Consider the following 26,280-nt stretch of genomic DNA (forward strand, 5'->3'; position numbering starts at 1 on the left):
TGAAATTAATCCATCATAATTATCATAGTTGTGGTTATGGCAAGGAAGGGATTCCATAAGTCATCCCAAGTCAAGGTTTCATTTATGTTTTGAACCACCTTTTCCATCATTTTGAGCTTTACTTGTTTATATTGCATACATAGTTCTTTTATTCCTTTATTAGTTTATTAATTGCAATTTTGAATCGTTCTTTAATTCCGTTATTTTGTTTTCTTTCAATCATTGAAACCCCCCTTTGCTCTCTCACAACCAAAATTGTGTGCGCTCACTGGCATTAGTTCCTAGGGAGAACGACCCGAGGTTGAAGTACTCTCGGTTATATTTTGTTTCGAATCGGAATATTTGATTTGAGCATTACTTGTTGGCTAGGAACTATACTTACAACGCCAATCTTATTTTGAGATCAAATTCCTAGTCGACGGAAATGTTCAACCATCAAGTCACGAGACTTTTCTTTTTTTTTAATAAACCAAAACGACGTCGTTTTGGAAAATGAATTTAAAAAAAATTCCCGAACCGGTCGATTGAGCAAAAATCGCCGGTTTTCCGGTTTCATCAGAACCGGCCAGTTCAACCCGGTTCTCAACGGTTTTCTTCCTTGTCCGGTCATACTACTCAACCGGACCAGTTAGGAGTCCAGTTTATCGGTTTTTTAGTCAAACCGGCCGGTCCGGTCTGGTTTTTACAACTATGTTCCTTAGTTCCTTGACAAAAAGGGTAAAATAAAAAATCTCTTTTTTAAAAAAGAGTAAAATAGAAATAATATATAATATAAGAGTACTGCTACGGAGCCAATGGTCTAAATGTACAATGTGTACAATGGGCTAAATCTTTGGTCCAATATGAATAAAATGAACATCATCCAATGGGCTAAATCTTTGGTCCAATATGAATAAAATGAACATCATTCATACTATCCGGAATAACCATCCAAGTACCGAGTACCAGGGATAATAAACATCTCATGTCATAAAACCATTCATCCCAAAAGCTTAAACTGATTTTGGGGTTCACTAAGGATCGAACTCTTTGACCTTTCGGATCTAAAACTCTAATACCATGTCATGAAATCACTCATCCCAAAAACTTAACCTGAAAGGAAAATGTAACACTAATGGTTATATGTCTACTACTTCCTAAACCTCCATTGTACACATTGTACAAAATTTCCAAAGACTCCCTATACTTTCTCATAATATAATATAAATTATGTAATCTAGAAAATTCTTATATTCCCGAGGCTTTTGTTCTGAGAGGTTTTGATCAATAACCAGAAAACTATTCAATTTTTCCTCCCAAACTTGCGACACTTGTTTAAGCTTTAACCTCTCTTCCCATTAATTCTTTCAAATTCTAAATTCCTTTTCTTCTTTCCTTTCCATTCAACTCTTCTTCTCATTCTCATTCTCATTCTCATTCGTTCATGGTATGTTATTATGCTTCTCTCTCTTTCTCAAACTAAGATTCGATGTAAAGCAATGATCTTTATATTATGACCCATCCCCATTTCCCAAAACTTCAACTTTCTTCGTCTCAATAGCTTTACTTCATAGCTGGTTTCATATTTTTTACTTAATCATGAAAAAGAATTGTTTTTTTTGGGCACCAGTGCTTGTGTTCTTATACCGCGTAATAATTGAAGCAGAATTTTGTTTTTTGGTCAAGATTCAATGGAAATGCTGCATATATTATGCAAGTTTCTATTCCCTTGGCTTAGTTATACCACGAGAAATTAAAGTTGAATGTAGTTATAGATTTGCAGGGCCAACCATGTTATGTCTATCTGTACTTGTTAGAATTGTTTTGTTTTTGCTTTGAAAATGCTTGTAACAATGTCTACTATTCTGCTAACATATGTAGGCATGCTTTTTCTGAATCAATCTAATGTTTCTTCACCTATGTACTTTTTTAAGTTCCTTGCTTAGTTGCTTTCCCCGTTCTGTCTTTATGAATGTGCATAATTGCAGAACATACTTGATCTTTGTGTAGTTTCTTATGGTTATTTGATGAATTGAGAAATACATTATCTGAACAAATATGAATTTTTGCCATCTTTGACAATATTTACTCACATTTTTGTATTATTTACTTCCATCTTTCAGTTACACATGGGGGCTACGAAGCATGGGCCAGCTTGGACATTCTTCACTCCAGTATGGAGATAAAGAGTTACTACCAAGGAGGGTGGTTTCCCTTGATGGTATTTTCATAAAGGATTTGGCGTGTGGCGGTGTACACACATCTGCTCTGACTCAGGAAGGGGCACTTTACGCTCGGGGTGGCGGTAAATCCGGGCAGTTAGGCCTTGGCCCCAAACTGGGTTGTTCTCGTTCATCACTAATAACTTTTGTACATTTTTTTCGGAACATCCCAGTTTTGGTTGTTCCAAAAGGCGTGAAGCTTGTCGCCTATGGACATTCCCACACGCTTATTTCAATGAGGGATGGTCAAATTCATGGTGGGGTTACAATAGTTACGGTCAGGTAGCCAACGAGAAATCTACATATGCTTGGTACCCGTCACCTGTTGACTGGTACTTTATCTATCTGTAGCGTAAGTAAACTCCTCATTCTTCATGTCTGCATAGGTTTTTATGTGAAAATTTCCAAATCACAGGTGTGTTGGAGAGGTTCGAAAACTAGCTGCTGGTGGGGTCATTCATCTGTATTAACTGATGCTTGTTCGTTAAAGGAGTTATGTGAGCTTATACTCGCAGAGACTCTGACTTTATCTGATGCCACCAAGGTTGAGGATATTGCATCCAAAACTGGATCAGATGCTTTGGCTCACCTCTGTGTGAGACTTAGGTACACGAAAGTATTTTGTGATGCCAAAATGAAAAGAACTACACAACTTGCTGGTACTTATGTACTGAGCTAAGCGTAAAAATGTTTATAAGCTATGCAAAACTGAACCTGAGGAGAGTTCTACTTGTCAATCATGTTTATGTTAGAAGTTAGAACATCAATTTAGAAGTTATCTGTTAATATCTTTTTGGCTTCATTGACTTTGTTGTCCTTGACTTTATGAAACTTGAGTTCAAAATCCATTCATGATTGTGGGAAAAAAGAAGGCCCTCCATAACAATTGGTGATATTTATCCCTGCATTTCCTTTTCTTGTACTGAGTTGTGGCTTTTTCATTAAATCACTTTTTTTTCCTGAGCTATGTTTAGCTATCACAGTAACTCGGATCTCTGACTCAGTTTTGAATTCTGTGTTTCTTAATTTTTTTGCCTCAATATTTGCTTAAGTATTTATCTATTTGCATCCGCAACCATTGAAACATGTTCATTTTTTATTTGCATTGTTTTTCACCATTTTGGTGCATAACAAAGCTTCCATCTTTGCATAGAGGCCCTAATGCCAATCTCAATGTGATTTAAATGCTAATTGCAAAACAGCAGTTACTATGTTTTAGCGTCTTAATGATTCAGGAAACATATGACGTTTTCTCCAGCAACGGTCTTCTCTTGTGATGTCTCCTCCGGCGATGGTCTCCTCTTGTGACGTCTCCTCCGGTGACAATTTCCTCCTCAGACGTTCTCCTACGCAGTAATCTCATCCATCGAGCTACTGTGCTGCGAGTTTCTCCTCCGGCGGCAGACTCGCGAGGTAGGTTCGTCTCCCTTTTTTCCTTTGTTCTCTTGAAAATATTTCATTCTGATCAATTGTCTTAGGCTTGCCTTAGATTGAATGAAAAAATTTAATTAAATTGGTTTAAATCTCAGTATAGTAGTCAAAATAGGTTGCTTACTATTCTTTTTATTTTGCTTTTAATGTTTCTTGATTTTTAGTTGTTTCTTGTTCTGATTTGGGGGCAGATAATGGTTTGATTGGTCAATTTGATGGTGGATTCTACTATGCTTTTCTTTTTCCCGAGAAGGTAGTGTGTGACTTCTTAGTTGCATTCTCTTAATTTGTTGCTTTTCTGACTTTTAATGGGTTTCATATGCATGTGAATGGCAATTAGATTGTTGTTTCTACCATTGATCTGATAAGCAATATGTATGGGAAGCAGTTGATGATAGTAACTATGTGATTACACTCTACTTAAAAGTAAGTCACATTTCTTTCACTTTTTTTTCTTCTTTGATTAAAATGTTCAATCACTTTCTAAGTTGTAGAACTCTTGGGTTATAACTTATATCTCTTGATCTTTTCAATGTAGACATTCAATTAAACCACTAATTCTATATTTGTCATTGACTCCTTTTCTGGTTTTTTCCTTCCTTTATTATTACTTTGGTTTAGGCACTTAACATTATTTTAGACTTGCTAATAACCTTGTTAAAAATCGTTTGGCTCTCTGTGACGATTCCAAGCTTTTGCCCTTGTGCTCCAAGCTCATCTCTTTCTGCATCTCCTCACTCTCCTCTAACTCTATGCTGTTCGTAACAAGGTTTGCCAATTCTCCATTTATCAGCAATTTTGAGTGTTTGCTTTTATAATTGAAGATGTTGTTGCTGATGTGTGTTGATTGTGCAAAACTAAATCTATCTTCCGATTTAGTTAATTTGTGTGTTTCACACTTTGAGTTTTCTATATTTTTATTTTTATGCTAAAGATTTTTTGTTCAATTAATTTATTCTTTTCTTGTACTACTTGTAGTTCTGTATCACTTCTTTTGTGACCTTTAGGTTTTTGAGTTGAATTCTCTATGTCACTTTCTTAGCAGGACTTTTTTCTTGTAAGAATTGTTTCCATGATACCCCCATATAATATATTCTTATTTATAAAGCTCAACTGCCGGGAAGTTTTAATATTTTGTTGAATTTGCTTAAGTTTACTACATTGATGTAATTATTTAGTTTTGATTTAATCCTATTGGCAATTTGTTTTATAAATTTTTGTACCAAATGATGTAGGAATGCCCTGTTTTTCTTGCTAGTGGTAATTCTTAATGATATTACCATGTTAGACTTTCAAAAGTAATGTGAGTTTTCTTTCCTCATTTGAGTTGATCATGAATGAAAGAATTCTAATGTTCCTACTACTCATTTTCAATTCTTTGTTAGTTGTCACAGCAAGAACAGCAAATCAAGATTGTAAGTTTGGTTTTTCAATGCTGTTGTGTCAATTAGATACTTTTTTCTCACCCAAAAGGTATTTTTTTTATATACACATTGTACAGCTAAGAGTTTATAGTCTATAGATTTAGGATACTTGGTTTTTCAACTTTCTGTCTCGTGTAAGTAGTTAAGAAGTTAGACTATTTTTCTTATTAACAGAATTAATCGAATGTATAACTCAGAATTTTAACTATTGTGATGATAATAAAATGGTGATTTTATTTATTATATTTTTTAACAGTGAGAACAAGTGGTCAGCACAACAAGAGGAATATTGTTTCTTCAGACAACTTTCCAGGACAACGGCGGACGACTTATAGTTCAAGATCAATGAAGCCTACTTATACACGGTTTCCATTTGGTACGAGAGCATGTTCTGCTTGGACTGCAACTTTTATATGTGCTGCAGCTTTGGTATGTTGTTTACTCTCTCTATGTCCTCTTCTTTTTTATTTATTTTTTAAATTTTGATTTATCATCATTGGAGCTTTAGCCGTCCCTGCATAGTGAGAAAAGCTCAAGAAAAAGCTCAGTTGTTTATCTTCTCGAGTGCTCCCTCTTTACCTGGAAATCATGATATTTTCTAATTTCAGTATTCCACTCGTTTATGTGTTTGAAATTGGAGTATAACCACCATGTAAATTATATTTGTTTTGTACTCACCTATAATGCATATAATTACATTACATTTGGGAGACAGCTTTATTAGATACGGATTGTATTTTAATAGTCATCTCTGACAAATGGTTAAAATAAAATGAATGGCTGAAAATTCATATCTTGTTTGTTGCTTTTGGTTTGCAAGCTTTCTAGCTTGAGGAAGTTTGGCTGGTGTTAAACATTACACATAACTAGATTCATGTTCATTATTGATAGTGTGTCACTCACCGACAGGACACTTAGAATACTATTGTTTGCTCATTGCGGTGACATACCTAATTTGGTGGACTTTTAAAAAAAGAGAAATACACAAATCACTTGGGGTTTAAATATGGTTATTAACTTCTATGTATTATGCTGAGGCATCCAATTTGAATGTACACTTGATGTCATAATAGGAAGAAAAATATATTAGCATTGCTATTAGCATATATTAATTTGAATGCACACATGATGTGTCCTTTTATTTGCTATTTTGCATTACTATTAGCATATATTAGTTGTTCCATTTGCATTCTATTTTTTTGTATATATTTCTTTACTAGTAATCATTGACCTAAAAAGCATTTTACAAGAAAAAACTACGAGATACTCCTGAATCAAATGTTTGAACAATTAACTATGATAAAAAAATTCTCACAGTTGAATAAATTTAACTTCTCCATTGGAGTTGCTCATTAAAAAAATTGCAACTAAATGCATTACTATACTACAACAAAAACTTATTCTAAATGGCTTCTGATTTAACTCAATTCCAGGGATGAAACCACTCACTTGTTGAGCTTGAGTTGTTGTTGTTGCAGTTATCTGATCTGGCCCTACCCCCATTGTACCTATAGTCACTGCTGCATAATTACAACACAAACATTAGAACATTATTTTATTTAAATAACTAATTCAAATTTGATGCATTTATATCCAAATAGTATACACATCAACAATAAATAACATCAACAAAGTTTTATTATCTCATCAGATGAAGTCGGCTGTATGAATCAAACGGTATCATTCATATCATATCTATAGAATAGAATCGACTACACTTAATGAGTTAAGATTCTTTTATTGTTATTTGTTCTAGATACATCAACGATAAATATTTTAAAATAAAAAATAAAAAACAAATCATATATTAAAGAGTTTTATTAGGTATATTTATTTTATCTAAATGATTGATCGACTCACTCATCATCTAATTATTAGATTTTACACAGCGTTTGATTTATAACAAGTATAACAAATACTTCTTTTAATAATTATATTGATCAATGTTTTAATTTGTTGTTACCCAATCTGCAAAGTGGGGTTGCATTCCAGAGGCTGGAAGATGCCCTGAGAGGAGTGAGCATTGTGTGGAGCAGCATATTGATGCATACTTTGATTACTAGCTTCCCATGATTGCTGCCTATACTGATTCCTTGAATTGATTTCATCCAGCAATTTAACAAACTGTAACCATGAATTTCATTATCATCTTCTGTAAAAGATAGATTATTAGTGTGGACAATGGTATGAATTAAGTTACCTTCATTTATTTGAGTAAATAAGTAATTTACTTTATTTAAATAAAAAAGGGCCAAAAAATGTTTCTTTTTTTCATAATTTTGTAAGCAATTAGATCATTCCATGAAACAATTCTTTTCTAATCAAGGCCAATGGCCCATGTCACAAACATTATTTTTTGGCAGGTAAATAATTACAGTAAGCTTAGGACAAATACACTCTCATTAGACTAAATAATTAACCTTTCCAGTGACCTCATATTACACCATATGTTAATAATGCTATTGATAAATCAAATCATATTCATGCTTAGCTACTAACACCTATGCTACCAGAGAAGTCACCTATTTATGATCAACTATTTGTAATTATATGAAAGCTTTAAAACGTGATCACAAATTATGCAACATAATCAAAACGTGCTGTCATACTTTGTTACTTGTTTTCTAAGTATAATGATATTGTTAATCAAGCATACATATTAGGTTATATAAGAAGAGTAGTTAGCTATGTAGCTCAGTGCCAGGTGTAGAAAAAGAATTCACCAAAATGGAACAGTCTGGGTATGGAGGTATTGCAAAGATAAAAGAATGGAATGGCTGTAATAGGTATCTCTTTCTTTCGTTTAGAAGAAAAAAGAAAAGAAAAGAAAAGATAGGGATGCTAATGCTATTATAAATAACTGGTGAAGGAACAGTGACGGTAAGCAATTAAGCACAATCTCCTTTAAGATTTTTACACTTACTATGGAAATTGTAAGTACTCAATTCTGCTCCTCGCTGCTTCTTCGCCGGCGGCCTCCGATGCACGCCTCGTTTCAGTAACAGAGTGTGATTAAAAACCCAAACTCTGCTGCCCAGTTTTTCTCAATAGAATACAAAAACGTGCTCGCTGCCGTCAGTTTGAGGAGCAGGGACGTTGGTGAATTGAATTGGGTTGGGTGGGAATAAGGTTTCTGTTTATTGGGTCTGGGTCCATTATGGCCCACGGTCCTAACAAAAAAAATACTACCCTCTTCCTTCTAACCTTCCTTTACCGTAAATTAATTCTCTTTTGATTATTCTTTTCAGCAAGCTTATGATTCGGAGAGAAGTACTCCATATCTAACTCCGATGACCCATCTAACTCCAATGACCTCCCTGATCGCTGTAAGTTGCCTTTCGTAATTATTTCATGTAAATTTTTCTAGAGAGAAAATACTTGTTTGTTTTACAAGCAATATTCTGAGTATAGGTTGGAGCAATATTTTTTGCGTTCATAAAATTACTTCATATAATTACTCCATTTTTTTGCAGCAATCTTCTCAATATAGGTTCCGTTTATCAAGCATTAGCTTATATATTTGGGAATGTTGGTGCATCATCAAGAGAATGGATCCAAGGATGCGACGTTTCATTCTACTGGTTTCTGCAGTAGTTATGTTGGAACCACTGCATTTTATTAGCCTTCCTGAATTTGACAAAAATAAGGTTCTCAATTTTCAGGAAGGTTTTGCTATGTCTTTTACTTCGATGGTACCAATTTCTACAGTGTTTTGGAGCTTTATTATAAATTTAATTTTAATAAAACAAATTTATCCTATGCTCCAATGTTTGGAGCTATTATTTTGGGCATTAGCCCCTTTGAATGTAATTTCTGATTTGGTACATAGAGCTGAGAAAAGTTGGGTAACAGTGAATTTGTATACCATACCAATGTTATGTTTTACGATCTTAGGAGGTGTTTTGATAGCTCTAATGTTAGGTTTTATAGTATTTTTAATCTCTTTTTTATTATGGTTAGATAACAAAAGGAAGGGATTAGCTTTTCAAAGTGTTAATTTTATCGAGGCTAGTATAAGGGTGTAAATATATGTATACAATTGAAATTTAATGTAATTTACTAATGAAGTATTTAATTAATTAATTATTTTTGTTTATTTTAATTAATTAATCATTATGCAATTGCTTGCTTAGAAACTGACTTGCCCTGATGCAGCAAATCCTTCCCAATATTTTTAGCTATCTTTTTGTTACTTTCATAATTCATACATTTAATTTGTTATTGAAGGTTGTGGTAGGCTTAGAGAAGGGGAGCTGAATCTATGCCTGCCTTTTAGTTGCTGTTTTACCCTTTTTAAACAAACTTTCAATTCTGATTCTGTTTGTACTCAGCAGCGGAAATTTATGAGACAATTTATTTTTGTCTCATGAATATCAGAAAACAGAACACAGCAAAGAAGAGAAAAGCTAACACCAGCATGTATCCTGGTTCGGTTGCCTTGTGCTATGCAACCTACATCTAGTCTCCTCCACAACAGTGGAAGAATTTTCACTATAGTTAACAGTATTACATACACCAATTTCACAGGATTGACTCAATCCTTTCACACTCAAGTTCTAACCTAACTTGACATTGGCTATGCTAATACTTAACTATTCACTCTCAGTGCTAACCCAACTAAGAAAGGGATACCTCATAGGTACAATATACAAGACATAGATATACCTAAAGAAATCTGAAAATAACTCTAGGCTTTTCTCTCAAGTGTATTACTCAGCCTTTTTCCACTCATGGCTTTTACTTGAACTTTATCACAATGCCTTTTCTCACAAGAAATTACAGAAAGATAAACATAGAAAAGTACATTACAATCTGTAAAAAATAAAGGAGATTGACTTCATCAGCAGCCTCTTTGCTATGTGCAAAACCAGATTCGCAAACCTCAGATACAATTCTTCAGTATTGGCCGAATGCTTCTTTGAAAGAAAGCATTATCCAAGTAGAGGAACTTCTTTGCAGAACACTATTCTCAAACTCTGGTTTTTTCTCCTTGCTTCTGAATGAGTAGAAAGTCTTCTTTTATCTCCTTGCATGTTGCTGGGTTCTTCTTCCAAGGTCAACACCTTGAGCCTTGAGCTTCACAACCCACAGATTCACTTTTTCCTATTAAACCTTAGAGTAGAAACTTTGCTTTTGATTTCCTCATCTTGACCGAAAGCCATAAAACAACAACCACAAAAATCTTCCAATGGTCAACTTGATCTGAGCCCTTGAAAACCAACTTTGTCCCCAAGACATGTTTGAGACCATGGATTCACAGCAGAGAGGAACAGAAATCTTCTTTTCCATATAGCTCAAAATAGAGATACAGAGAGTTGAAGATGAAGAGAAGAAAGTGTGTTGCATGTAAGTGGAAATGGGTTACCTTTAACCTAAGCTGGATTTGGTTTGATCTTGTTGATTTGACCTCAACCTTTCTTGCCTAACTTTCTCTTTCTTTCCTCTTCTTTCATAACTAGCTTAGGAACTAAGCACTTTTTCTTGCTTCTGTGATTTGACTGAGACAGAGAAGTGTACGTTACTTTTGGTTGAAGCACATGGAAAGAGTTTGAACCAAGTGAAGTACCAGGGCTTGGATCGGATCACTTCCTTTTTTGCCCGTTTTGATTTTTCCAGCCTTGTTTCCTTATGGGCTTCGTTTTTGTCATTAACCCATTAGCCTTGTTTTATTTTTCATTCCATTTGGGCTGTAATTCAAATTTTGGCCTGCAATAATTTATAAATAATTAGTAATATGCAATTAATTTAATCAACACTAATTATTTATTTTACCCAAAAATAATATTTGTCATCACTAATTAATTTAGTTAATTTCTTAACTCAACAATCTCCCTCTTGATGACAAATATATTTAAACAAAAATCAAAAGAGTTAAAAATTAGTAAAGTTGAAAAACTTCCCTTTGATTGATGTTTCTTGCTTTAGTGTTGCTCCCCCTTTCTTTTTAAAGAGTAGCTCCCCTTTGATTTATGCTTTCCTTTTCGTTCCTGTTGTACATTGTACTTAAAGAGAACATAATAAAGAGCTACACAATTATTTTGTCTAAGGGATATAGAACAAACAACATTACAGAATCAGCCCAACATATTATGAAAGCAAGTTCTAATACAGCAGCCAAACAAGGTCACAAACCAAAACAATACTAGTGGCTGCAGTAATACCAATGAACTTCATCATTCAAAGCAGTCAAAAACAACATTTCCTAACCCAATGGCTTTACTCTCCCTTTTGTCATCAAGGGCGGAAAATAGGCAAGACCAACAAAAACATGATTATAAATTCTGCAAGAAAAGGTTAGATCACAGTTCAAGGTTCTAACTAAGCTAACAAGAGTGTAGCAATATTTAGAGTTATTACAGTAATCCAAGATAAAATATTTGAAAAGTAGCAAAAAAAACAGAATTCATGAGACAAAAAGAGAGCAGTAATAGCAGTTTTCATGAGACAATTTCTAGGCATCAGAACCATTCCCCTCCGAATCAACTTCCTCTTCAACATCAGTGGCAGGGTCTTCATCCTTTTGAAGGTTATCAATGAAGGTCATGAACACAGCCACTCTATCCCTTGACTTCCTTAGGAAATTCTCATGCTTGCTAGCGAGCTTCCTTTGTTCCTTACTCATGGCAATCATATGATTGGATTGGGAGACAAACTCCTGGACGACATCCTTTACAACATTCAGCAGAGCAGATTGCTTCCCAGTAGAGATGGAAGTACCCTCAGTGGAAGGAGCAGGAGATTCTTCAGGGACAAATTCATCATCTTCATCATCTAGGACCACCCTTTCAGATCTAGTGGGTCCTTTTTGCTGTTTCACTGAACCACCCCCTTTTAGGTATGAATGTATATTTTCATATTCCTCATTTGACAGGTCAACATCAAAATGTTCAAATATGCAAGTTAAAAACATACCATAAGGTAGTGCTTTATCTTTCTCACTTCTAACAGAATCAAACATGTATCTAGCCATTGACATGGCGGAAATTGACAGATTAAGAATCATTAAATAAATGGCGTTGCAAGTACAGCTCTTAACCAACAAAAATCCACTTGTCAATTTAGAAAAGAGTTGTCACAAAATTAGAATTAGAATACTGGGAGTATGAGTCCCAGGTCGTCTCCCAACGAGTTGCATAAAGATATGTTATTTTATTAATTAGAGGTTTTCCAAAATGGTTTGAGTTGGATAAACAGGAAATTAAATCAGCGAATTTATGTAATTTAAATAAAAAAATCTTGACCGGGAGAAGATTAATCGGAAGTTCTATCCTTATTGGAATTTTCTCAAGATTAATTAATAATTAGTAGTTGTTCCACTTAGTTAACCCTCAACGAATGAAGGAAAGTCAAGTTAAAAGCCAACTTCTATTCACAAGTCCTAATCCTCTCCCTTGGGAAGGATTAGAGTTAGTGACTAACAAGCCACGAACAACGAACCAATTACAATTGAACTCTTGAGTATTCCAACTCAAGGTTCTCCTTTTAATCAACTCCCAATCAAGTTGGGGAACTACTCCATTATCATAAATATAGACTTCACAAAATAAAGAGGGGAAATAAAAAGAGACATGATAAACAATAATCAAAGAGATCAATTAAAATAAAAATAATCTTGTAGTAATGAACTCTAAAAGTAATCCAATTGTACTCTGGACAAATTAAGGATATGGAAGAGTAAGTAAAAAGTAGAGAAAGCAAACTAGAGAGATGAAGTCTTGCGGAGGTAACAACTCTTCTCGATATTCCAATCCAAAAAGCAATAAAAATAAAATCCTAAGAACTATGAATGTGTAGAGAGAAAACCTAGAGGATGAGTAAAATCAGATTTAAAAACTAAAAATTATGCGAAATGAATGTCGTTTTGTCTCTGCATGTTCGCTGGCTCTAATATGCGTTTCTGGGTCGAAAACTGGGTTAGAATGTGGCCCAGAATTCACGCCAGTGACTTCTGTAAATTCTGCAGATTGCGCACGCCACGCAACCGCGTCGTCCACGCGTTCGCGTCATCCGGCATTTTTTCGTTCCACGCGTGCGCGTTGTCCACGCATTCGCGTCACTTGAGCAGCTTCCAATCCACGCGGTCGCGTCAGGCACGCGAGCGCGTCAATGTGATTTTCTTCAATTCGTGCGGTCGCGTGAGTCATGCGCCCGCGTCACTTCTCGCTGGTCATCTCTTCAACTTCTTGTGTTCCTTCCATCTTTGCAAGCTTCCTCTTCATTCTCTAAGCCATTCTTGCCCTATGAAACCTGAAACACTTAACACACGGATCACGACATCAAATGGTATAAAGGAGAATAAAAAAATATTCAATTAAAAGATCTTTAGGAAGCAAGTTTTCAATCATAGAACAATTTTAGGAAGGAATTGTGAATACATGCAAATCATATGAATAAGTGGGTGAAAGACTTGATAAAACCACTCAATTAAACACAATATAAATCATAAAATAATGGTTTATCAGCCATCAAATAGGCAAAAGGGATTTCTGTTTTGGTGATTAGGGCATACAAAACCAGTGTGTCTATGTAAGAGACCCTTTGATATGAAGCACTTTGAGAAAGTAAGATGTGGTTGACAATTCGGTGCAACTGAGCACGTTCATATCCTAGGACTTTATGAGTGGGTGTGATGCCATCAATTAAGGAAACATGTTCACAAATGTGAGCTAGAGCATCATGGTAAGAGATACCAACTCCTTCATCCCACTTTACAGACGTATAAGCACACGGCCCAACATCAGTGTACTTCAAAGAATCACTGATAGTTTCATTATTAAAATAATGTCTCTGCCCTTAACATAAGAATGCACACTTCCTTCATGGTAAGTCATGTTTGCATAAAATTCTTTGACTAACAGTGGATACACAGGTTTTTTTATTTTGAAAAGGTGATTCCAGTCTAAAAATTTCAAATTTTCAACAAAAGGAAAACCTTTCGTTTTCAAAGTAGGTAAATCCGCAAGAAAAGAGGGACACATAGTACGATACTGAATAACTCTTTCATAAAAATCATGATTCATGATAGATTTGAAATGATGGGGGTTATAGTCTGAGTGAGATGTCATGAAGTACGATTTATGAGCAAAAGGATCAATGTCTGGTTCTCTAACAGATTTGAGAGAGAGACGAGGGTTACCTCTTTGTGAGCGCAAAGGAACAGACCTTGGCTTAGGTTTTGTTGTCTCAGGAACCGGTTCTTCAACAGTAGGATGCTTACCCTTGGATGAGCTAGGTTTTAAAGAGCTTGGTTTGGATGGCATTGCCTTAGGTGGTGGTGTCGGTTTGGCAGGGGTTGGATACGTTGGTGTGGTTTTGGTTCACGCCATGGGAGCAGAGCGAGAAGGAGAGGTAGGAGGAGATGGTGAAGGTGTGAAGGTTCGGTCTTGGGAGCGAGTGGAAGGCTTGGAGGGAAGCTTATACACCTTTTCACGAGGAGGCTTGTGCGCTATGGTTTTCTTCCTCATCTGGTAGTTTTTGGTTTAAGAAGAAAAAGAGTAATGAGGGTAGTGGTAAAAATCAAAGGATTTGAGAAGGAGTTATAGAGGGAAGAGAGGGAGTGTTGGTAACCGTACCCAAAAGTAGATTTCCAAAACCATGCAACTGCATCATCTTTTGAAAAGACTTGAAAAGACATGACCTCATAAAAGAAAGATTTGATTTGATTAAAGAAATTAAAATTTTGTTTTAAATTTTGAAAACATAAAAATTAAATCATACTAAAAATCTTTTTGAAAAAAAATTAAATGAAAATCCAAAAAAAATTAAGCACACAGCCCAACAAAAATTAACCAAACAAAAGTTTGTAACATTCATATTTGGGCCCAGAGATGGTTGGATTTAAGGAAACACATTTGACCACTCTAGATATGATTTTTGAGGTTGGCCCAAATCATTTTGCACTTGAAATAAGCCCAGATCATGCTGATTTAAGGGGAATGACTTTCTTCTACCCAGAATTGTCTCATACCTGTTTATGAGACAAAAAGCTCCAGCAAATACATCAGTAATTTTCAAACACAGAGTCATAACTCAAAATTCCTAGACTAGTCCTAAGCATGCAGAATCTGTCCTCAGGCAGTGGTTTAGTGAAAATGTCTGCCAATTGCTCTTCCGATTTAACAAATTGAATGCTAATATCCCCCTTTTGGACATGCTCTCTTATTGAGTGAAATTTCACTTCAATATGTTTAGTCCTAGAGTGCAAAACTGGATTTTTAGAAATATTAATGGCACTCATATTATCACACATCAAGGGAATATTTTCAGCATTTAATTTGTAATCGGCAAGCTGTGTTTTTAACCATAAAAGCTGAGAACAACATGAAAAAGCAGCTATATACTCAGCCTCAGCAGTGGATAGAGCCACTGTTGGCTGTTTCTTACTTGAACAAACATTTAAGGACTTCCCAAGGAAGCAACATAAGCCTGAAGTGCTCCTTCTATCAACTCTATCACCAGCAAAATCTGCATCACAATAGCCAACTGCAGAAAAATCATCAATCTTAGGATACCAAAGGCCAAAATTGGATGTACCATGAACATATCTAATGATACTTTTAACTGCTGAAAGATGTGACTCTTTTGGTTTGGATTGGAACCTAGAACACAATCCAACACTTTGCACAATATCGGGTTTAGAGAAAGTTAGTACATAAGAGAACCAATCATTGCTCTATACCTAGTCTCATCAACATCTTTCTCAGTTTCTCCCTTATCTAATTTTGAACTAGGATGCATGGGAGTTCCCATAGGTTTGGCATTTTCCATACCAAATTTCTTAACTAATTCCTTGGCATACTTCTCTTGATGAATGAAAATACCTTTTTCAGTTTGTTTAATTTGCAGTCCAAGGAAAAAAATTAAGTTCCCCCATCATACTCATGTCAAATTCACTTGTCATGAGTTTTCCAAAATCAGAATAGAGGGATTCATTGGCTGATCCAAAAATAATGTCATCAACATATATTTGGACTAGAATAAAAAAATCATTAGAATTCTTGATAAATAGAGTTGTGTCAGTGGTGCCTCTTTGAAAATTATTTTTCAAAAGAAAAGAGCTAAGTCTCTCATACCAAGCTCTAGGAGCTTGTCTTAAACGATAGAGAGCTTTAGATAATTTGAAAACATGATTATAATGCTCTTTATTTTCAAAACCAGGAGCCTGCTCCATATACACTTCTCTATCTATCACACCATTCAAAAATGCACATTTCACATCCATTTGATATAATTTAAAATCACAAAATGCATCATAAGCTAAGAGAAGTCTTATGGCTTCCATTCGGGCAACAGGGGCAAAAGATTCATCAAAGTTTATTCCTTCTTCTTGATCATATCCTTGTGCCGCTAGCCTTGCCTTGTTTCTTGCAATACTACCATCTTCTCCCAACTTATTCCGAAATATTCACTTGGTGCCGATCACTTTCTTTCCACTTGGCCTTGGAACCAAAGTCCACACTTGATTATTTTCAAACTCAAGAAGCTCATCCTCCATGGCTTTAACCCAGGAGGGGTCACTAAGGGCTTCCTTGATGTTTTGAGGCTCTATTTGCGAAAGAAGGGCAATGTTTGATCCTTCATTTGCCTTTCTAGTGGAAGACCGTGTTTGCACTCCATGAGAAACATCCCCAATGACAAATTTCTCAGGATAATTATTCAAGAATCTCCATTCACAAGGTCTGGTGGCTTTGGAGGCAGATTCAGATACCAAGGGATTCTGGGTGCTACTGGCTTCAGGATTTCCTTCAGATTCATGAGACGAAATGGAATTGTCTCTTGAATTTTCAGCAGTTGCAGTTTCTAGTTCAGCTTAACCAGAATTTCCTTTTTCATTATTTTGAGTGGTTTCATCTTCCTTTTGAGCTTGATTTCCTGCATCATAATCTTCCAAAATGCTTTGCACCAAATTAGTATCACAAAATGTAACATGTATGGACTCCTCAATAATCCTAGCATCTTGATGATAAACCCTATATGCTTTACTAGTTGTGGAATATCCTACAAACAAACACTCATACGCCTTTGGATCAAATTTACCCAAATTATCCTTGTTATTTAAAACAAAATATTTGCATACAAAGATGTGCAAGTAGTCTAAGTTTGGTGGGTAACCTTTCCAAAGTTCATAAGGGGTTTTCTTCAAGAATTTTCTTATGATTGTTCTATTCAAAATGTGGCAAGCCGTGTTAACCGCTTCTACCCAAAGGAATTTTGGAACATCACTCTCACAAAGCATAGCTCTTGTCATCTCTTGTATGCTTCTATTTCTTCTTTCCACAACACCATTTTGTTGTGGTGTTCTTGGACAAGAGAAGTTGTGAGATATTCCAAATTCCTCACAAAAGGATTCAAATAAATTATTTTCAAATTAAGTTCCATGATCACTTCTTATAGAAGATATTTTTAAATCCTTTTCATTTTGAATTTTCTTGCACAAAGGTTCAAAGGCCGAAAAGGCTTCATTTTTGTGTGCAAGAAATAAAACCCAACCAAACCTATTATAGTCATCCACAATTACTAAACCATAATGTTTACCACCTAGGCTTTGAGTTCTTGTTGGACCAAATAAATTAATGTGTAGCAATTCAAGTGGTCTTTTAGTAGAGATGTCTTTGATAAACCACTATTTTATGGTTTATATTATGTTTAATTGTGTGGTTTTATCATGATCCTTACCCACTCATTCATTAAAATAGCATGCATTTATATTTCCTTCCTGAAATTATTACATGATTGAAAACTGCTTCCTAGAAGACTTTTAATTATGCATTTTAATTCTCCTTTATTCCATTCGATGCCGTGATCTGTGTGTTAAGCGTTTCAGGCTTTATAGGGCATGAATGAGTTGGAGATTGGAAAGGAAGCTAACAAAAATAGAAGGAACACAAGAAATTGAGGAGATAACCCACGAGAAGTGACGCGGTCACATAGCTCACGCGATCGCGCGAAAGAGCAGGAATTGCAGTGACGCGGCCACATGGCTCACGCGACCGCGCGAAATGAAAAAGCACAAGCGACGCGGAGGCATGGATGACGCGAACGCGTGGCAGGGAAAAACGCGAATGACGCGTCCGCATGGATGACGCGATCGCGTGACATGCAGGATCTGTATAATCTGCAGAATTCGCTGGGGGCGATTTTAGACCCTATTTTGACCCAGTTTTTGGCCCAGAACAGCAGACTAGAGCTAGAGAACATGCAGAAACCAAAGATAACATTCATTCTACACAGTTTTAGTTTTTAGATCTAGTTTTACTCCTCTTCTAGGTTTTCTCTCTACACATTCATAGTTCTTAGGATTTTAATTTTCTCTTGCTTTTGCATTGGGATATTGAGAAGAGTTATTACCTCATCAAGACTTCGTCATTCTAGTTCGTTTTCTTTACTTGGCTTTACTCTTCCATGTTCCTTGCTTTGTTTAATTTTACTATTGGAATATTTTTAGGATTATTTAATACAAGGATCACTTTTATTTTTAATTGACTATTTTGATTTTTATTTACAATGCCTTTCTTCAATTCCTTTTCATATGCTATGAATTTTACATTCACAATGAGCGAGTAGTTCCTAACTTGATGGGGAATTGATTGAAAGGAATCCTTGAGTTGGAAGGCTTGAAAGAAAAATTGTAATTGGGTTTATGGTTGGATTGTCTTCTAGTCACTAACACCAATCCCTTTTAATTAAGTGGATTGCAACTTGTGAACAGACGTAGCATTCCAACTTGTTTGACTTTCCCTTACCTAGTAAAGGATAACTAAACAGGACAACCTTTAATTGTCAATTAATCTAGAGAGTATTCCAACAATAATAGGGATTCCAACTAATCAACTCCCAGTCAAGGCTTTTATTTACATTATTCAAATTCACCAATTTAATTTCCTATTTATTCAACTCAAACCTTTTTGAAAACATCTGATTAATAAAATAGCACACTTTTCTGCAACTCGTTGGGAGACGACCTGGGAATCATACTCCCAGTATTTTAATTTCAATTTTCTGTGACACCTTTCTAAATTGATAGGCAGTTTTCTGGCGAGTTAAGAACTATACTTGCAATGTATGTAAATTAACAATTTTTAATTCGCCAATTTCTGCCCGCATCAATTTTTGGCGCCGTTGCCGGGGAGTTGCAATAGAGTGCTAAAGTTATTAATTAGAATTTATTTATTTGCATTTTATTTTATTTTGCTACTATGAGCTGCATGTTTCTTTCGTCAATTGACGCGTTCACTTGCTGATCCAAGCTTGCTAATATTCGATCCTGAAATTGAAAGGACTATTTCACGAATAAGGCGAGCTCGGCGTCGGTTAGTCCGCTCTGAGGGCGGATCTGAAACGTCACTTGAAGAAGAAACCAGCCCCCGTTTTACTGATTCGGTTGATTTACGTACAGGTAACATGGCGGCAGCCAGAAGAGTTACTATCCAGGAGGAAGGAGCCCCTGATTTTACAATGCAACCGTTTCAAGCGCATCACCCAGCGGTGGCTACAGATTTTGAAATAAAAACCGCACTGCTCAATTTGATGCCCAAGTTTCATGGCTTACCTGCTCAAGAGCCTATCAAGCACCTGAGAGATTTCCAAGCAGCCTGTTCTACTGTCAGGCGTGATGGTGCTGATGAAACTTCAATTTTGCTGAAAGCTTTCCCGTTTTCTGTTGAGGGAAAAGCAAGAGAGTGGTACTACACTTAACCCCTAGCGAATGTATCCAACTGGGATACACTCAGAAAACAATTTTTGGAAAAATTCTTTCCATCTGAAGTTATTGATAAATTGAGGAAAGACATTTCCACAATTGTTCAAAATGACAACAATACTCTCTTTGAATACTGGGAGCGCTTCAATAATCTTCTGGAAGTATGCCCCACCATAGGATTGACAAGTTAGTGTTACTCAGCTATATCACACAGGGCATGAGACCCCAAGATAAGACCACATCGGAAAGTGCTAGCAATGGGTCTATGAAGAAGTACAAGACCACTGATGAGGCATGGCAATTGATCAGCGACTTAGCTGAATCTACTAGGAACCACAGGCAGAAATAAGGCCGTTCAAAAGCCGTTGCAGAAGTATCCTCTAGCAGAGAGACTGCTGCTCTAGCTCAGAGTATCTGTGAAATGACAAACTTGCTGAAGCATATGCAATTGAATCAACAACAAGTTCAACAAGCTCAACCTTCTCCAGCACAGCAAGGTCAACAGTTAGTCCCACAGAGAGTTTGCGGAATTTGTGCTGATTATTGCCATTATACTGATGAATGCCCACAGCTCCAACAGGAAGACAACATGGTGGCATCCACCCATAACTTCTATGACCGCCCCAACCAAGGGTACAATCAAGGTGGAAATAATAACCATGGATGGCAGGATAATTCTAACCAGAATTGGAGGGACAACAATAACAGAGGAGGCAGAGATAATCAGGGAAATTAGAGGTGGAACAATAACAACAACAGGCAGCAGAACCAACCTTACAGAGCACCTCACCTGAGGCAATCCCAAGGACCACAGAACACCCAACAGCAGACCTCTCAATTTACTCATCCTTCTTCATCTCCAAATGAAGAGTTACTACAGTCCTTTGAGCGAAGACAACAGACAATGGAAAATAACATTATGAATAATATTAATGCCAGTCTGAATGGTCTGACCTCTACTTTGCAAGCTCTTGTCTCACAGATTGGATCAATGCAAAATTCCAATAACCAACCTTCAGGTTCCACTGGAATTCCCTCTCAACCATTACCCAATCCAAAGGGGGGGGGCATTAATGCCATCACCCTCAGGTCCGGAACCACACTGCAGAAGAGGAATCAGGAGGAGCCAAACCTACCAGAGCACGCCTCAGCTGAAGAGGTAGTAGAAATAGAAGATGTTGAAGAGGAAGAGGACATACAGGACATAGCTAAAAAAGAAGAAGCCCAACCACAGGAGGAAGCACCAAAAGGTGCAGACACTACTGAAAACACCACTCCCATTCCATTTCCACAACTTGCAAGGAAGCCCAGGAAGCAGCTGGAACCCGATCCCAAAATGGTAGAAATATTCAAAAAGGTTGAGGTAACTGTTTCTCTTTTTGATGTTATTCAACAGGTACCTAAATATACAAAGTTTTTAAAAGATTTATGTATACATAAAGACAAAATTAATGAATTAGAAACTATTCCTTTAGGTAGTTCCATATCTGTTTTAATGGGAGGATTACCTGAAAAGTGTAGTGACCCAGGTCCTTGTATAGTTAGTTGTACTATTGGTGGAGTAGTAATTTATGATTGCATGTGTGATTTAGGAGCATGTGTTAGTATAATGCCTTTGTCTATATATGATATTTTGAGGCTCCCTCCCTTAAAAAGGTCGGCAGCTCATTTTTCGTTAGCAGATAAAAGCATTATTACAGTGGCTGGAGTTGCTGAAGATGTTTTGGTGAACATTAAAGGGCTTACATTTCCCACTGATTTTTATATCTTGGAGATGCCCCATAATGACTCAGATAAGCCATCATCAATCCTACTTGGAAGACCATTCCTGAAGACATCAAAATTCAAATTGGATGCTTTTTCGGAAACATACTCTTTTGAAATAGATGGCCGAATAGTGATCTTCAATCTGAATGGAGTCATAAACAACCATCCAGAAGATCATTCTATCTTCCAGTGTGATGTCATAGATGAAACTGTAGCTGAAGTTCACAAGGAAGAGTTAGAAGAGAGGCACGTTGGACAAGGACCAAGTGTGGGGACCCTATTGACTGACAATGAGGGCACTTCAGCATTTTCACAAGCTCCAGACAATCCAGAACCTGCCCATGATCAGAAGTTGGAATTAAAACCTCTCCCTCCACATCTCAAATATGCTTATCTCGAAGATGAGCAGAAGTTTCCAGTTATCATTGCAAGGGAACTCACTTCTCAACAAGAAGAGCAGTTACTTGATGCACTGAGGAGGCACAAGAAGGCAATTGGGTGGAGTTTGGCAGACATAGTAGGCATCAACCCTCAAGTATGTGAGCACAGAATATTTTTAGAAGAGGGAGCAAGACCTGTCCGTCAACCCCAAAGAAGATTGAATCCCACTATCTTGGAAGTTGTCAAAAAGGAAGTGACCAGACTATTGGAAGCATGTATCATCTATCCCATTTCAGATAGTGAATGGGTTAGCCCAGTGCAAGTGGTGCCCAAGAAGTCTGGAGTCACTACAGTGAAGAATGAGCATGGAGAGCTCATAGCAACTAGAGTTCAGAACGCTTGGAGAGTCTGCATTGATTACAGGCGTCTCAACCAAGCCACCCGTAAGGATCACTACCCACTTCCATTCATTGATCAAATGCTGGATCGCCTGTCAGGTAAATCACATTATTGCTTTTTAGATGGTTACATAGGTTATTTCCAGATTCATATAGCTTCTGAGGATCAGGAAAAGACCACTTTTACATGTCCTTTTGGGACTTATGCTTACAAGAGAATGCCCTTTGGCTTGTGCAATGCACCAGCTACTTTCCAAAGGTGCATGATGAGTCTTTTCTATGATCTTATTGAGGACTGTATGGAGGTTTTTATGGACGATTTTAGCATTTATGGTGATTCTTTTAGCCTTTTCTTAGATGGATCATCTAGAGTATTAGATAGATGTGTTAATACAAACCTTGTATTAAATTTTGAAAAATGTCACTTTATGGTAAAACAAGGGATTGTATTAGGACATGTGGTATCTAATAATGGCATTTCTGTAGACCCAGCAAAGGTGAATATTATTTCTAGTTTACCTTACCCCTCCTCTGTGAGGGAGGTCCGTTCGTTCCTTGGCCATGCAGGTTTTTACAGGAGATTTATTAAGGACTTTAGTAAGGTAGCACTTCCCTTGTCCAGATTACTGCAGAAAGATATTGAGTTCAAGTTCAGTGAGGATTGCAAACAAGCGTTTGATAAGCTGAAGGCCGCCCTGACTCAAGCCCCAATTGTAAGAGGACCAGACTGGAGCTAGCCGTTTGAAATCATGTGCGATGCTTCTAATCATGCAGTAGGAGCAGCGCTGGCTTAGCGTGAAGGTAAAGATCCTTTTGTTATAGCTTATGCGTCTAAGACTTTAGACGCTGCCCAGTCCAATTATACTACTACTGAGAAAGAGCTTCTTGCTATTGTTTTTGCTCTGGATAAATTCCGAGCTTATTTACTTGGTACCAGAGTAGTAGTATATTCAGACCATGCAGCTTTAAAGTATCTATTAGCTAAAAAGGAGTCCAAACCAAGGCTTATACGTTGGATACTGCTATTACAAGAATTTGATTTAGAAATAAAAGATATGAGTGGTAACCAGAATTTAGTGGCAGACCACTTGAGTTGCCTTGAGCACATTAAGGATGATTCTACTCCTATAGATAATAATTTTCCATTTGATAACCTGCAAAAGCAGTATCTGAGGTATTCCCTTGGTATGCACCTGTAGCTAATTATCTAGTTAGCCGCACATTTCCTCCAAACTTTTCTAAGCATCAAAGAGACAAGCTGAAAAGTGAGTCTAAATATTATATATGGGATGAACCATATTTATGGAGATGTGGCGCTGATCAGGTAATTAGACGTTGTGTGTCTCAATCAGAATTCCAGCCCATTTTAGAGGCCTGTCACTCATCTGAGAGTGGAGGGCATTTGGCCCACAACGAACAGCTAGAAAGATCTTAGACTGTGGATTCTGGTGGCCTACTCTTTTTAGAGATGCTGCTAAGTTTTGCAAATCCTGTCTCCCATGCCAAAAATTTGGTAATATATCCAGGAGGGATGAGATGCCTCAACAAATTATGCTTTTCTGTGAAATCTTTGATGTTTGGGGCATTGACTTCATGGGTCCATTTTCAAATTCTAATGGTTATTTTTATATATTGTTAGCTGTGGATTACGTTTCCACATGGGTGGAAGCAATTCCTACCCGCACTGATGATGCTAACACTGTTGTTTCCTTTGTGAGAAATCATATTATTTGTCGCTTTGGATCACCACGAGCAATCGTGAGCGATCAAGGCACCCATTTTTGTAACAGGAGACTAACAGGATTAATGAAGAGGCATAGGATAATTCATAAGGTTGCAACAGCATACTATCCTCAGACCAATGGGCAAGCCGAGGTGTCAAACAGAGAAATAAAGTGTATCTTGCAGAAGATAGTCAAACCTCATAGAAAAGACTGGAGAACCAGGCTACAAGATGCACTCTGGGCATACAGAACAGCATACAAAACACCCATTGGGATGAGTCCTTTCCGCTTAGTTTATGGAAAAACTTGTCATCTCCCTGTTGAGGTAGAGCACAAAGCCTTTTGGGCAGTCAAGGAGTGCAACATGGGAATGGAGAACGCTGGAGCTGAAAGGAAGTTGCAACTGCAAGAACTGGAAAGCCTTCGCCTAGAAGCTTATGAGAACTCAAGACTGTACAAGGAAAAGATGAAGGCTGCACATGATCAGCACATCAAGAGGAAAGAGTTCCAACCTGGGGATTTAGTCTTCCTTTACAAATCTCAACTGAGGCTCATGCCAGGCAAGTTGAGATCAAGATGGGAAGGTCCATACAGAGTAGAGAAGGCCGAACCGTACGGAGTTTATCACCTAAGTCATCCTTAAAGTTCTGAACTTATCAAAGTTAATGGACAACGCCTGAAGCTATACCATGGCGAGAAGATGCAGAAAAATAAGGAGCTTGGGATCTTCCTCTTGGAAGATCCCCACATAGCAGAAGATTGAGCTAGTGGAGCGTTCAACTTATGGACGTTAAAGCAAAGTGCTAGGTGGGAGACAACCCACCATGGTATGATCGTTCTTTTCTTTATTTTTAGTTTTTTCATATTCAATAACTCTTCTCTTTATCAGTACTTTCGTGCATCTGCATTTGCATATTCTTAATTAATAATAATAAAAAAAAACGCCACGCGACGCGTCCGCGTCGCAAGGAGAGGGGAGAAAAATAAAAACGAACAGAGAGTCACGCTGGAGCATGGCTGGAGGCATGCCAGTGGCACAATTCGACCCATGCGGCCACGTTGCCGACGCGTCCGCGTCGTTTGGGCATAATGGCCTCCCACGCGACCGCCGCGTGCCCTGATTTTCGACGTAAAAAGGGTGCACAACGAATTATTGTGCGAGAGTGGTGCTGGATTGGTGCTGAACGCACAATTCTACCCATGCGGACGCATGGCCCACGCGTCCGCGTCGTTCCCTTCTGAAGCCCACTCACGCGATCGCATGCCCCACGCGATCGTGTCACCCCAAAATTTGGCAAATATATCAATTCGAACAGAGAGTTGTGCAGGCGCGAGGCTGCACTTGCACCAAAAGCACAACATGGGTCACGCGACCGCGTCACCTGACCTAAAGCGCAATCGCGCGAACGCGTGCCCCACACGGCCGCGTCGCTTGCGCCGCACAGCTCCAACTTAATTGCCAAAATATCTTTTCTTTTTCCTCTCCAAATCCTAATTTTTCTTTTCCCTTCTTATTTCTTCCTTCTCCCTTCTTCTTTCTATCTCACCTTTCACTCCCTCTCTCTCACCTCCATTAACAAGGTTTTATTTTCTTCTTCCCTCTTTCCTTTTTCTACCATTCTTCTTATTTTATATGTTATTTTCTTTTTTTTTCTTTTTCTTTTCATTATTCATATTTTCTTTCTTCTTCTTTCCTTTTTACATGGTGTTAGAATTTTATTTGAGTCATTATTCTTCATTATATGCTTGTGGATTGTTGCAAATTGTTTGGAAATTATATATTATTTTCTTTAAAGGGTTGCTTGCATGTTCACTTTAATACTTTCTATACCTTATCTACCATGCATACTATGTGTTTGTGAAAAAGCCCATATGGTATTATGCACTTCTTTATGTTATCCTACTATTCAATGCTGCTTTTCATAAACTCCCTTTACTATCGTATTAATTGAAATTAATTGTCAATACAAACGTGATGGTTTGTTACGAGTGATGCTTGATCTATGCTGCTCATGCCCTTTGCCGGCATGTCAATAAACACCTTGCATTCACTTGTCATCATATGCACTAACTATTTTCCATTCATGATTTTTCACATGTACTCATGAGCGTGTGTTAACGACATTTACCTTTTAATGTGCATTTATAACCATCCTTCTCCGTTCTCTTCATTGCTCTATCTCTTTGAATTTAATTTACTTTCTCTCCCCTTTTTCAGGATGGCCACCAAGAAAGAAAAAGAGAAAGCTACTCCCA

The 26,280-nt window shown here is 37.0% G+C and overlaps 1 protein-coding gene and 1 long non-coding RNA gene across 11 annotated transcripts; one reads left to right on the forward strand and one right to left on the reverse strand.

The window, feature by feature from the left end:
* Positions 1-1,231: 1,231 nt before the first annotated feature.
* Positions 1,232-9,150, forward strand: LOC112765344 (ultraviolet-B receptor UVR8). Of its 9 annotated transcripts, none has more exons than XM_072223221.1 (10): positions 1,247-1,426; positions 2,103-2,483; positions 2,617-2,807; positions 3,437-3,614; positions 3,824-3,885; positions 3,973-4,401; positions 5,313-5,485; positions 7,033-7,936; positions 8,305-8,382; positions 8,530-9,150. In XM_072223221.1, the coding sequence occupies exons 2-3, from the start codon at positions 2,125-2,127 to the stop codon at positions 2,669-2,671; spliced, it is 414 nt and encodes a 137-aa protein (XP_072079322.1). In that variant the 5' UTR covers positions 1,247-1,426; positions 2,103-2,124; the 3' UTR covers positions 2,672-2,807; positions 3,437-3,614; positions 3,824-3,885; positions 3,973-4,401; positions 5,313-5,485; positions 7,033-7,936; positions 8,305-8,382; positions 8,530-9,150. The 9 variants fall into 9 exon arrangements, 3 of the variants coding, with proteins under 3 accessions (XP_072079321.1, XP_072079322.1, XP_072079323.1); XR_003183648.2 differs by having other exon boundaries at positions 1,253-1,426; positions 2,103-2,533; positions 3,460-3,614; XR_011875495.1 differs by having other exon boundaries at positions 1,232-1,426; positions 2,103-2,533; positions 2,617-3,618.
* On the reverse strand, positions 5,500-8,119 carry LOC140181010 (uncharacterized). 2 transcript variants are annotated; one of them, XR_011875498.1, is made up of 4 exons: positions 7,980-8,119; positions 7,020-7,208; positions 6,506-6,576; positions 5,500-5,635 (listed from the first exon to the last, which is right to left on the reverse strand). It is a non-coding gene; the product is annotated as an uncharacterized lncRNA (long non-coding RNA). The 2 variants fall into 2 exon arrangements; XR_011875497.1 differs by lacking the exon at positions 5,500-5,635 and having other exon boundaries at positions 6,441-6,576.
* Positions 9,151-26,280: the final 17,130 nt, after the last annotated feature.

Source organism: Arachis hypogaea, chromosome 17 (genome assembly GCF_003086295.3).
Source record: "Arachis hypogaea cultivar Tifrunner chromosome 17, arahy.Tifrunner.gnm2.J5K5, whole genome shotgun sequence".
NCBI lineage: Eukaryota > Viridiplantae > Streptophyta > Magnoliopsida > Fabales > Fabaceae > Arachis > Arachis hypogaea.